This window comes from Adiantum capillus-veneris, chromosome 8 (genome assembly GCF_014529385.1).
Source record: "Adiantum capillus-veneris isolate H3 chromosome 8, ASM1452938v2, whole genome shotgun sequence".
Classification (NCBI taxonomy): Eukaryota; Viridiplantae; Streptophyta; class Polypodiopsida; order Polypodiales; family Pteridaceae; genus Adiantum; species Adiantum capillus-veneris.
In genome coordinates, this window is record NC_140938.1 from 87,414,308 (window position 1) to 87,428,482 (window position 14,175).

At 44.1% G+C, this 14,175-nt stretch overlaps 1 protein-coding gene across 1 annotated transcript; it reads left to right on the forward strand.

The window, feature by feature from the left end:
- The first annotated feature begins 1,161 nt into the window (after positions 1–1,161).
- Positions 1,162–4,575, forward strand: LOC147452501 (ketol-acid reductoisomerase). Its single transcript, XM_086518167.1, has 11 exons — positions 1,162–1,568; positions 1,653–1,745; positions 2,200–2,265; positions 2,355–2,495; positions 2,574–2,801; positions 2,895–3,012; positions 3,097–3,236; positions 3,329–3,496; positions 3,611–3,766; positions 3,856–4,047; positions 4,155–4,575. The coding sequence occupies exons 1-11, from the start codon at positions 1,233–1,235 to the stop codon at positions 4,320–4,322; spliced, it is 1,806 nt and encodes a 601-aa protein (XP_086374293.1). The 5' UTR covers positions 1,162–1,232; the 3' UTR covers positions 4,323–4,575.
- The last annotated feature ends 9,600 nt before the right edge of the window (positions 4,576–14,175 follow it).

Consider the following 14,175-nt stretch of genomic DNA (forward strand, 5'->3'; position numbering starts at 1 on the left):
AAGATGTAGTTTGCCCATTAACGAGGGCCTAGCTCGCCGGGGTTTGACGGCCTTTATCTACATCCAATCAATGGCCGTCGCCATGGCTCGCAAGAGGTTAAGAGCACGAAGGTGCCTTGATCTTCGCCTATAACATAGGGGGCCTTGGGTGTTTATAGGTAACTTGAAACCTATAGTTTCAACGTTGTATCTATCTGTAGCAATATATTGAGGTTAGGATTAGCGCCCTTCATCAGTGAGAGGGAGAGATTGTGATTTTTGTGGTGGGTCAGTGTGTGTGTGTGTGGGGGGTGGGGGGGGGGGGGGGGGGCTCATTGCGACCCGACGATTGTGCACGCGCCCGAGAGAGAGAGAGAGAGAGAGAGAGAGAGAGAGAGAGAGAGAGAGAGAGAGAGAGAGAGAGAGAGAGAGAGAGAGAGAGAGAGAGAGAGAGAGAGAGAGAGAGAGAGAGAGAGAGAGAGAGAGAGAGAGGTTGCCCAATGCATGTGATGGAGAGAGAGAGGCCGTCGGAGGCGGCCGGCCATACTAGTAGTTGCAAAAGGCTACGGAGAGTGCCTTCAAAGCGAGGCTTGCGGTGTGAGTTTAGTTGACTTTTTTCAACATACACGAAGAATTTTCTTGACGGCGTTGTAGTTTGCCTACTCTTTTGAGCATGGACCCGTCGGCTTTTATGGGCTATGGTCGCTCCATCAACCTCCAGGTGGCAACACTCCAAGTTGGGTAATCGCATGTGACCACTTTGAAGGCTCATTAGCCTCCTAGAACTTCAAGAATGAGCTTAGAGCGCATTCGCACGCTGCCTAGGGCAGTGTTTGTTGACGTGGGCATACTTTGTCGGCTAGTGAAAATGTTGTCGCGAGTGTTTAACTCGGCCAATTTTGGTAGAGGTGGCAAAACTATGGGCTTCTCTCTCTACCTTCCCGCATCCTTTGCGATGCATCAAAGAAGAAGATGACAAGGTGTGCAGAGAAATTGATGGGAATACACCAAAATTTCTTGCATCAGCTCCTCACTGTACAAATGCGAACTGTGCCTCGCGTGTGACCAAGCCCTAAAATGGTGGCCTATGGGTTGTGATGTGAGAGATGACGTGAAAAATGGCACATGTATAAACCCAAAAAATGATATCCTAATATCCTTCTTAAGCCCACCCAGTACTGGCTTTCTCTTCCCTTCAAGCAGTAGTTCACAAGCCCTAGGTCTGCCCTCTACAGAGCGCGTGATCTACGGTTATGGCAACAACCTGTCGGATCGGCTCTTCATCCTCCGCCATCAGCACCTCGTCTGCGGTTTCAGCGTCATCATCTCCTTCCTTGTCCAAGCGGCCCTCTTCCAGCACCTGCTGCTCTTACCCAGTGGTGCGAAATGACCTGAAGTGGAGTTCCAAGCTTTCGTTTTGCAAAGCGGTAGCGGAGACATCCGCCCTGTCAATAAAAATGCAGAAGAGCACTGCTGCAGGACCTATGACCACCATGATGGTATCGGCACCAGTTAAGCGAGGTGTAGACGTGCAGTTTGATACTAAGGTCTTCAAGAAGGAGAAAATTACGCTCTCAGGTCGCGATGAGGTGCGCCTGTATTTACCTTTCTATACAATTATGCTGCTGTTTGCATTCATATGCTGATTAGACCGTGATTTTCTCTTACATCAGTACATTGTAAGGGGCGGAAGGGATCTCTTTCCTCTGCTTCGTGAAGCTTTTAAAGGAATCAAGCAAATTGGGGTCATTGGCTGGGGATCTCAGGTAAATTTTCCTTAATTCTTTTCACTTTTGAATGTTTTCAGTCAAACATGCAGGCGTGGCTCTGTTGGAGAATGTTAGATGAATAAAGACAATTGTCAGTCACGTGCAGTACTAGGAGAATGTAGATTGTGAATTGCAATTCTATACGTATGGAAAATATGCATTTTCTTGGGTTTTCATGGTGCTTGTTGACGGTTGGGCTGAGTGTTATTTTACTTTTCATGTCCCCATGGATTGCATGCTTTGGTGGGCTCACTTAGGACAGTTTATTTTTCTTTATTTTTCAAATTGTTGCTTGTGTAATGGTTACTTTGAAGACAGCTAGGCCCTTGGCACTGCTTACTAGCTTTTGATTGTAGATCGTTTCTCAATTAGACATTCTTACTAGCGGCTGATTGTAGATGGTTTCTCATTCAGAATGTCTTACATCTCTCTTCTTCTGTGTGATGACCAGGCCCCTGCTCAAGCGCAAAACTTGCGAGACTCCCTGGCTGAGGCTAAGTCAGATATTAAAGTCAAGGTTTGTAAGGGATTTGTTTTTTCTGTTCTTATCCACTTATTATCATTAAGCCATTGTGATATGGGCTCACATTCGGTGCTGCATTGCAGATTGGCCTGAGGAAGGGTTCTAAATCATTGATAGAGGCCAGGGCTGTAGGTTTCTCTGAAGAATCTGGTACCTTGGGTGATGTCGTGGAGACAGTATCTGAGAGTGACCTCGTGCTTCTCCTCATCTCGGATGCAGCACAGGTTAGTTGACACTTTTCCTATTCTTCACAACAACTGTTGATTTGAGATGAACTTATTATAATCTGCTTTATGTCGTAGGCGGACAACTATAGCCAAATTTTTGCTGCAATGAAGCCGAAGGCAGTGTTGGGACTATCTCATGGTTTTTTGCTCGGGCATCTTCAGTCAAACGGACAAGATTTCAGGAAGGACATCAGTGTGATTGCAGTGTGTCCTAAAGGCATGGGTCCATCTGTGAGGAGGCTTTATGTTCAAGGCAAGGAGATTAATGGAGCAGGGATAAACTCCAGCTTTGCCGTACATCAGGTTCTATTCTCAGTTTCTCAATTGTAACTCAACGTTTCCTGTTTTTCCTCCATGGGGATGGCCCTTTATTGATACTTGCTTGATCTGCTCTAGGATGTTGATGGACGAGCCACCGATGTGGCTCTTGGCTGGTCAATTGCTCTTGGTTCACCTTTCACCTTTGCAACAACCTTGGAAGATGAATACAGGAGTGACATTTATGGTGAAAGAGGTCGGTTTTATGTTTTGTGTGTTCGTTACGTCACTTTTTTCTCTGGTTGAAGTTCTATTTTGAGCGAGTGTAAATGTATCTTAGGTATTTTGCTTGGTGCTGTACATGGGCTGGTTGAGGCGCTGTTTAGACGATACACCGAGGCAGGTATGCCTGAAGAGGATGCCTACAAGAACACGGTAGAAGGCATTACAGGTGTTATATCAAAGACAATCTCCACAAAGGTCTGCTGTTGTCACTACGTGTATCAGTCTCTTGCAAAGATTTCTATGATGCTGGGATTTACCAAGATACTGCAAATTTTCCTCCTGTACAGGGAATGCTGGCTGTGTACAACTCTTTAGATGAGCAAGGGAAGAAAGATTTTGAGATTGCCTACAGTTCCTCATATTACCCCTGCATGGACATCCTTTATGAATGTTACGAGGATGTGGCTTCAGGAAATGAGATTCGCAGCGTGGTTATGGCCGGCCGCCGCTTTCAGGTAGGCGGAGCTTTTGTGAATTCCAACATTTTTTTGTTTAGACTGCTGCATCAGGCTTCTTTTTGAATGTCCTGTAGTACTAGTCTCCTAATGCCTTGTTGACGTATATTACAGGAAAAAGAGGGGCTTCCTGCTTTTCCGATGGGCAAGATTGACAAGACACGGATGTGGAAGGTGGGAGAGCGAGTGCGGGCTGTGCGGCCAGAGGGTGACCTTGGTCCTTTGTATGGGTTCACAGCTGGAGTTTACATTGCTCTCATGATGGCTCAAGTAGGGATTCATCAGGACACTGTTGATTTATCTATGTGCCAATTGTGTCCTATTTGTGCCAAAACTGAGAATTCTTTTTATGTCGGCAGATTGAGGTCTTAAGGAAGAAAGGTCATTCTTACTCTGAGATGGTTAATGAGAGTGTCATCGAGGCTGTGGATTCATTGAATCCTTTTATGCATGCTCGTGGTGTGGCCTTCATGGTGGACAATTGCTCAACAACAGCTCGCCTGGGCTCTAGAAAGTGGGCTCCACGTTTCGATTATATCTTGACACAACAGGTACAGTTGATATCAGTGCTGTCTTAATAGACCTTGGAATTTGAGTTTGTGCTCTCACATGTAAGGTTTACTTCACTTATGATCTTATTTCCGTTTTGTCTCTGTAGGCGTTTGTGGATGTGGATGCAGAAGTTCCTGTCAACAAAGACCTCATCGGAAACTTCTTTTCGGATCCTGTCCACAATGCCCTTGAAATTTGCTCTAAATTGAGGCCTACCCTTGACATAGCTGTGACTGCTGATGCTGATTTTGTCCGGCCAGAGTTGAGGCAGTAAGAGAATTATATTTTTGGGTCCCTTGAGCCAATAGCGTTCATGGATGAAAATTTTGTAATCCTAGTGTGCTGAAACGGGGCAGTTAGATACGTGGGCTTCAATATGGTTTAGAATCTGACCTTGACGTTGCTAGCTTTTTGTGTGGTGTCCACATGTTCAGTTTGCTGAATATCACTGTGATCCCTTATCTGCCGCGTTATTGGTGCTGCAGATGTACTAAAAGTTTCTCTTCGTAAAGGAGGTCGAGTTTGGAGATTGTTTCTTCGGGATTTCGAATTTTATTGTAGAGGGTTTCGCTGGTCATTTGTGTTCTGGGGTGGTTTAGAGCTCCGCCATACCAAGTGTGTGCATGCTGTTTCCAGTGATTATAATATGGACTTCTATGCAACAGTGGGGTTTTTCTATGGAAATAATGTTTACTTGTTATAAGAATCACTTGCAGTTAATCTCATTTGGTTCTGTCTGTCGCTGACCTGTTTCAATTTATGTGGGAGGACCAAGCAAGCTTTCCGAAAAGCTTCCCGTCCAGTGGTGTCTTATTACATCTATATTAATGATTCACTTGACTAAGTCCTGTGAATGCCATTGTCTTAAAAGTGGTGACTTGACTCGTGTGTGTGTGTGTGTGAGAGAGAGAGAGAGAGAGAGAGAGAGAGAGAGAGAGAGATTCCCACCTCTTCTATGTACATTGTGTAACATGGGTATCAGAGCAGTCTGTTGATGAGCTAGGGCAAATCATAGGAAAAGTAAGGGGAGAACTTCTGTAGGGAGCTCCAATTTTGGTCTTTCAGGAGGTGGCCGCTATTTCATGAAGGCTAGAACTAATGGGCAAGCGGCCTGCTTGTGGCTTTAGTTTTCATTCAATGTGGGCAACATGCACGTAGGTGATCTAGGGCAAATGATAGTGTAAGTATGGGGCTGTACATCTGTAAGCAGTTCTTGATTCCATCAAGAATAACACACGGGAGTTGGTTCCATGGCCAGTGAAGTGGAAGGTTACCGGTGTCAAGTGGGTCTACCGGACCTTGAACTTAGGGAAAGTGCAATGTATGGCTCATTGCCAAGGTCTTTTTGTAGAGATTGGATGTAGACTATGATGAGACCTATACATCGATCTTCACGACGGTTTCAACAATATTTGCTCTAGCAGCCCATTTTGGATGGTTCGTGTTTCATACAGATGTCGTGTTGGCTTTCTCATCAGTGACTTAGAGGAGGTGTATATGGAGCAACCCCCCAAGGTTCTTAATTCCAGAATCTAGTGATCTAGTTTGCAGATGGCTTGAAGCAAAGCCTCTTGAGTGTGGTACCTGACGATACTCTTTTCTTCCTATGGCATTCCTTCCATCGTTCTTTTGCGGACTATTATAAGTGAGGGAGGGTTGGTGCCATGAGTAGCTATGGAGACCTCGGCAATAGAGTTTGAGATGATAGATCTCAGTTTGCTTCATTGCTTTGTTGCACGGGAGATATTGCAGAAGGGACATCTTTCTCTCTTAGTGGAAGCATTCCGCATGACCGAGTGCAAGCCTTTATCTTATTTTATGGATCCCAACCAAAGTGTCACAGTATGACCCCTCATATGTAGTTAATGCTAGAAGTTGGTTCTCTTATTTGGTTGCTAAAATGTGGTTTGACCTCAGTTTCCGGTGGGACTTCTCAATTCATTTATGTAGAGACCCACCAAGTCACACATGAAGGAGGCTCTTTGGATCTTGCGGTATTTGAAGCAGCCAAAATTGACACGCATTTGATATCAGCTTGAGGTACAGAATCCAAGATCATTCTTCGAGGATAAATTGATTTTGATTGGGACGATCATCCGGATGGAGAACGGTCGACTCAAGATTACAACTTTTCATTTGTCTTTGAAGCCATTTCATGGAGTAATAAGAAGCAGCCTACAATTGCCTTATCATTTATAGAGGTGGTGTCGAGTCATTTGCAAGGCTACATGCGAGTCATTGTAGTTATGGCTATTTTCGGAGATTTGCTTGCCATAGTTGACGACCATGATCTACTCTTAACAACTATAGTTGTATAACCACTACAAGGAACTCGATTTTTCATGCTCGGATCAAGCATATAGAGATACAATACCATTTTCTTCGTGAAAAGACCATGGATGGCTCTATTCTATAAGAGTATTGACCTACGTTAGACAACCCTACTGATATCTTCACAAAACTTGCACTACAGGCAACAATATCCCTTCATGTCAACTCCCTTGGATTAGTTCCTTGTCGAGTAGCTGAGAGGGGGGGGGTGTTAAGAGTTACACCTTCTTGTCTAGCAGTGGTTGGAGTGTCTCCCAAGAGGAGCTTAGGGAGTGAAGGTTGTTTTGTGGTTGTGCTAGCCTGTATTTGAGGTAGACGTGCCTTCTCGGTGGTGACCAGACACGTGTTGTGCCTATCTAGTAGGTCGGCATGAGGTGGGACTCTTGTTTCTATTTCCTCGGGTCAGAGCTTCTTTCCATTTGTAGTTACCGAATTTGGTTCTCGGGCCAATTTTTTATCACTTGAGATGATGTGGCATATTTATGGGGCACCCACATATTTATTGGGGGTAGTTTGTTGAAAAGTATGTCAAGCAAATCTTGGAGTCCTTGTACTTTCACGTATTATCATTGAAGACTGTAGCTGGTGTTTGGGGTTGACCATCTCTAGTGTTTGCATGCATTTGCGATCTCTCCTTGTCTAGCGTTTTTGCATTGCGATCTCTCTTCCCTCTCCTAGCACTCCATCTCTTGCTTTCCCCCTTCCTCCTTTGCGTTACATGTTTGCAAGTGTTGCATGCGAGGCCCGCGTTCGTGGGGGGGCTGACACATGGAAGGCGTTACGAAGGAGATTTGTCACGGTAGTGTAATGAGATTGGCCTATTAACTTGAGAATAGCCGAAATTAATGAGAATACTTTTAAAAAATTACTTTGTGTCATAATAATCAATATAATCAATATCTAATTCTCCTAAATGATTTTCTCATGTTAAACTGATCATTTGATCTGGGGAGGTGCCAGGGGAGAAAAAGCTAGATTATTGGTTAAGCTGGCAGATCGGCCACAATAGGGATCCAAAGGAGGGAAAACAGGGATCTAAAGGGGGCCATCTTCAAAAGAGCAATGTGCAACAATGGGCTTAAAAGACCCTAAGGTTCAACCCATTAAGACTTCCAAAATGCTAAGGTTCCAAAATTCAAAGGTTGTGCCTAAAGGCCAAACACTAGGGAAATTGGATGCTTCGTGTGTGTCACAAAAAGTCTTCATAATCCCTACATAGGAGGGGGCGAGCCTTGCAAGTAGGGGATGAGAGAGAAACTCACACACACACACACACACTCACAAGCTTCATTTGTACACAAGGGGAAAGAGGGACACATGTCAGCTCCCTAGCCTAGATGTCCACAAGGTGTACTAAAATCCTATTGGATGGCCTTGGAGGTGGACCAATGAGAATTAGGCTAGAGTAAATCTAGTTTAATTAATTTAAAAACACTTAATAAAAGAACCAATAAGAATTAAGCTCTCTAGAAGACTATTGGACAGTCTCCCAAGGGGTCCAATGAGCATTCAGTAGTCCAATGGCTTGCCTGATTCCTATTGGCTAGGAGGCAAAGGGGTCCAATGAGAGTTTAGTTGCATTTATTAAATACCTAAAGCTCTTACAAAAGGGGAAAGGGGGACACATGTCAAAAGGCTATCACTTATACTGCTTAATTTCCATTGGCTAGGCCTGGGGAGGTCCAATAGGGCTGTAGCATGAGCAATTAGCAAGGGGGGTCGACCAAGAGAGAGAGGGGGCTGATTTTTCAAAGGCATTATTGCATTACACACTCACACAATCTATGTGTGAAGCAAGAAGACTCTCTCTCTCTCTCTCTCTCTCTCTCTCTCTCTCAAGCTTTAATGGAAAGCTTACCACGTACTCCAAGCTTGTGAGAAGGGAGACCTACACCAACAACTCTTGGATTTGTGATGCAAATCCAACCAAGAGCCAAGCTTCAAGGCATGCTCATCTCCTCTACCATGCTAATTACTAAGCTAAGCTATGCTAATATGACTGATTATGTGAGGAGATGTACATCTTTCTCGTAAGAATACTCCTTCCTCTCAATCTACTCTCATACCCCGCAAGCTCTCACCATCTTCGAAGGTGTGTGAGGTCTTGGGTCTGAGACCGTCATGGAATTGATGTTGTGTTTGATAAGTGTTTTGCTTAGTGCATGACGTTTCCATCTTCATTGCAGTATTGAAGGAACACAAAGAATTGTATTGTAAAATGTCTCTCTTGATGGGAGAAACCATAATACAAAGCCTTTTGGAGGGAGGACCGGCTCCATGCAAATCCGGTCCTCAACTGTTGTCAATTGCTTAATTTCTCTCTTTTTTGAAGTATTGTTCATGCTATCTAACTAGGTGTTATGCTTTTTGTTGCTCTCTCCACCCAAGCACTCTTGTTATTCTCATTAGGAAGTTATTCTAATGAAATGCTCACTATGTTCATGCTATTTTCCGCTACACACAAGTTACTAGACCATCAAATGTTACATTGGTATCAGAGCACAAGGTTTCTCTTTTCTTGCTCAAGAAGGGAGGTCCTCAAGATAGCTATGAATGGTTGGTACTATTGATTGCATGTGAGTAAGTAGAATAGGGATTTTTCAGCCTTGCAGTGCGCCTGCCTTTGTGCAGTTAACGGGGCATCACCGTTGAGAGCTATGGTCTTAATAGTGGAGTCCTACAGGGCTTGCCTACGGCTTAACCACTATTGAGCTATTAGAAGCTTGACAGGAGCCGGTGCTGTTTTGGTGTTGAACGATCCTCTCTTCTATTTCTTGCAATTAATGGTATTCGAGTTATGGAAACAGTAGCTTGAGTGCTTTTTCTAAAGGGGTAAAGAGGAGTAGCAACTAGGGCTTGAAGTGCCAAAGTACACCTAAAAAGTTTACACCTAAAAGTTGTTAGAATGGCTGACAATAGTAAAGAGAGTGAAATTAATGTTGATAACTTTGATTTTGTTAATGAGCAAGCTACTAATGATGCCCCAATGCTTGTTAGCTATCTTGTTTGTAGGCTTCAACAAGCCATGGGTAATCCATCCCTCCAAAGTGAAGTGCAACGGCAGCTTCGTGGTCATGGGATTCTCCAAGCTCCCCACCATGATGAGAGAGCATCTAGGAAGCCTCCTTGCGAGACTTCCAAAAGGTGCCTCTCCCGATTTGGGAAGAAGAAGAGGATCCATATGAAGGGCTCAGAAATTTTCTCCTTGATGACGCATCTCCTTCTCAAAGGAGAATTCAAGAGCCTCCACCGAAGGAACTAGAAAGAAGTGAGTCTCCTGCCACCTCGGCGGAGATGGCTCCACGAAGACAGCGGGCTAAACGCTCTCCATCACCTCCAAAACGGAGAAGACCATCGCATACTTCTCCACACCATACTTCAAAGAGGGATGACAAAAAGCAAGAGAAGAAAAAGGCGAGAAAGAGGACACCCTCTTCTCCATCATCTTCATCCTCTTCCTCTTATGAAAGTGACGGCGAAGACAAAGAAGATCAAGGAAAGAAAAAGGCGAGAAAGAGGTCACCCTCTTCTCCATCTTCCTCAAATTCTTTATCTTCTGAAGAAAGTGATGGCGCAACCTTCGAACCATAAAAAAGAAGAGGCCATAGGAAATCCTATGCCGCATGGAATAGGTCGTCCAAGCTCAAGAAATTCAAAGAGGGAGGGAAGAGCATCTCTTTTCTTACCTATGATGGCACTTTTGGTGCTACGGACAAAGTCTTGGCCTTTATCCAACAATTCGATGCGGCGTTTGGAGATGAGGGTTTCACGGAGTCCTCTGAGCTATGCCATGTAGCTATGCACTTTCAAAAGTCCGCCAGACAATGGTTGTCTAGTCTACGGGACAACGATGAAGCTCCACAAACATGGAAAGCTTTAAGAGCTTCCATTATGAAACAGTTTTTGGCCACCAATGCCAAAGACAAAGTACTCACCGAATGGCGAAGCTTGAAGCTCTCTCCCTACGAATCCATTCACAAATATGTAGACAAGTTTTCGGAATTACAACTCAAAGCCACTGTCTTCAAGAAGTTGGATTTTGGAGAGCAAAAGCAACAATATTGTGCGGGCTTAACTGAAGAAATGGTGGAGTATGTCAACTCCCAAAGGCCACGCACCATATTGGCAGTTATACACCATACTATGGTGGCTTTTCGAATCAATTTCCAAACGGGGGCTAAAAGAAATTCTAAGCCCACGAAAAACAAGGGTTCCAATGAGCCTAAGGGGAAGGACAATGTCCAAAAGCCTCCTAAGGGCAACTCCAACAAAGCTACAGAGAAGGGAGTTTACAAAGGCAAAAATAAACTCTCTCCTGAAGAGCTTGAGCGTTATCGCAAGGATAACCGCTGTTTCAAGTGAAGTGAGCAAGGGCATGCATATCGCGCTTGTCTCCAAAAGAACACCCGCCATGAACCTCCTCGAGCTACCTAGGTCGAAATACAAGAGAAGGAAATTCACCACAAAGGATCTCCTCTATGCGATGCTTGGGGAAAGGTAAGAGAACATGACGCTTTTATTCTCTTTGACCCTGGTTCTACTCACAATTTTATATCTATAAAGTTGGCCACCAAGCTAGGCATACAAGCCTACGAGATGGGAGATGTCCTACCCATAGACTTGGCTTTCATGGGGCAAGAAGCTTCTGTTACCATATACATGTGGTAGTGATGTGTGTGAACACACTAGGACCGCCGGGGCATTTTTTCCCTCTTCAGGAGGTTTTTTCTCCCGAGCATTGTATATACACCCATCACTCTAGGGCTATCTACACTAAGTAACACACACTCTATTGTGTGCCTTGAGCTTCCTTCGTCTTCTCCAAGCTGTGTGCGTTTCTGTGCAACCCTAATTCCAACAATTGGTATCAGAGCAGGTTGCGTCCTCCCGGGCTTAGTTGCCAGCTGCTCCAGTACACGCCTGCTCACTTTCTTCGATTTCAGTGAGCTTTGGCAAGCGTTCACAGGTCGACAAAAATTTTAGGGATGCTTGTAGAGCTCAGTCTGCTCAGATTTTTGATTCGGGCTCATTTCGGCCTTCGTTTCCACTACAGGTAGTACTGCACATGCTATTTTGTCATTTTGTGCAGAATTTTTGTCAGTGCCGTTTTCCGCATAACAGGTGCCTCATAGTCTTCTATGGTTTGTGCTATATAGCACGTGTTGTTCCCGCTCCATTTCTCCTATTTTCGGGCAGTTTTCACATCAGGTGGAGCATTTATCATGGCTGACAACAACATAGATGTGTTCGAGATGTTTGCTGCTGAGGACAGGTTGGATGGGGACAACTACCCTATGTGGGCTTATATGATGCAACATGTTCTTGTGTCAAAGGGCGTCTGGAACATTGTGCAGGGCATTGATGTACGTCCTGGTTCTGAGGATGTAGGTGATGTTGAGGATGTTGCAGGTCTTGCTGCAAGGATTGCTGCTCTTTGAGTTGTTTTGCCTACGGCAGAACAAGCTCGTTGGGATGTAAAGGATGCGTAGGCTCATGCATTGATTGCGTTGTCTGTGAAGCGCACCATTGTTCCTCGCATTCGTTCAGCAAAATCTGCAAAACAGGCTTGGGATATTCTAGCAGGTCTTTATGCAAGCCGCAATGAGGCTAAAATTGCTTTGTTGTGTAAAGACTTGGAGTCGAAGATTATGCATGAGGAAGATGATATGGAAAATTTTCTTGCTAGTGTCAAGGATATCAATGAGAAACTTATTTCTGCAGGTGAAGTCATTTCAGACAGTTCCCTTGTGTAGACTGTTCTTGATGCCTTACCAGATTCTTACCAGACTTTTGCTAGTACTTGGAGACTTATGGCCCAAGGAAATCCAGAAGTTGTCAAGTTTGATGCATTATGCACATTGCTGTTGGAAGAGTCACTTTTTAGAAAAAACAGGACTAGAAAGCGTGCAGTTGAACAGGCTTTTATTGCTTCTCAAAGAAAGGGTGGTAACAACAATGCAGCCACTTCTTATGGTTCTGCTACGAGTGGCAAAACTTATGTTCCCAATGCTTCTGCTGGCAGCACTTCGTCTGGAAATTCTGGTGATAAGGGCAAAAAGAAGATGCGTTGCCATTATTGTAAAGCTAATGATCACTTGATCAAGTCGTGTCCTAAGTTGAAGGCCAAAGAGGCTAAGAAGAAAGAGGGTAATTCCACTGCAAATGCTGGTTCCACTACAAATGCAGCCATTGTTGAGTCTTTTGTAAAAGGAGACTGTAATGTTGATGCTGATGCAGAATGGGATTTTAGTGCAGAGTGCACTTACAATCCTGCTGTCCATGAGCATGCTTGTCAGTTGCTGCAGATTCACATGTGTGGTATTTCGATAGTGGTGCTACAAAGCACATAACCTCACATCGTGAATTGTTCACCTCTCTCGAGTCTGTCCCTCATGGGAATTCAATCACTTGTGCCAACAATGCCTCTTATCCGGTTCAGGGAGTTGGGAAGATTGTGCTTACTGCTGCAAATGGCAGTTCCTTCACACTTGTTGATGCAATTTGTGTACCTGAGATCAAGAAGAATCTCTTGTCTGTATCAGCACTAGCTAGACTTGGACTTGTAGTCAAATTTGTGGATGATACATGTACAGTTCATGATCTCAGTTTTGGTGATGAAATTGTTGCATCTAGCCTTTTGTGCCATGGGCTGTATAAGCTCACGTTGTATGACAAGTGTGGACAAAATTTTGCAAATGCTGTCGCAGATTCAAGGGCTATTTCAGATGCAAAACAAAGGCATGCACGTTTTGGTCATCTAAATTTTGCCATTTTGCTGCGTTTGCAGAAATCTGATATGGTTGCTTCTTTGCCGCCTCTTGAAGCACCTGTCAAACATGTTTGTGAAGGCTGTATTTTGGGTAAGATGCAGCGTTCTAAGTTTCCAAAGGATGGTTTAGTTCGGGCCACATGCAGGTTGCAGCTTGTGCATAGTGATGTTTGTGGGCCCATGCAAACTCCGTCCTTGGGCAATTACATTTACTTCGTGACTTTCTTTGATGATTACTCCAAGCATGCAGGGGTATTTCCGCTTAAAGCAAAGTCCGAAGTTTTTATGTGCTTCAAACAATTTCTAGCTATGGCTGAAAATGTCTCGAAATGTACTATGGGCACCCTCCGTTCCGATTGAGGGGGGGAATATATGTCTCATGAATTCAATGCATTTGTGGCTAGTCGCGGGATAAAACACCAATGTACAGTGCCTTATACACCTCAGCACAATGGTGTTGCTGAGAGGAAAAATAGGTCACTTACGGAAATGGCACGATGTATGGTCAAAAGTCAAACTTTGCTGCATTCTTTTTGGCTTGAGGCCATCATGTGTGCCACTTATGTACTTAACAGGTGTCCTACGAAAGCTTTGCAGTCTATTACTCCATATGAAGCATGGCATAATAGAAAGCCTTCTATTGAGCACATGCGTGTTTTTGGTTGTTTGGCATATGCTTTGGTGCCACAAACACAGCGCAGAAAATTGGATGATAAGGCTATCAAATGTATTTTTGTTGGTTATAGTGCTGAAAGCAAAGGTTACAGGTTATATCATCCGCAAACAAAGCGTATTCCGGTTTCACGGGATGTAGTGTTTGTGGAAGATTCTATTCAACCCTTGCTGTCATGTACTAGAGACAGTAATGTAAGCTCACATGACATTTATGACACTTTGTTGCCTCTTTTCAGTGATGGAAATACGAATGTAATTTCCAATGAGGCAAATGTACAGCCTATGGGGGTTTCTAAAAATGTTACAGATTAGACTATTACTGATGCAGATGTACATGATGTACTTGATGAGG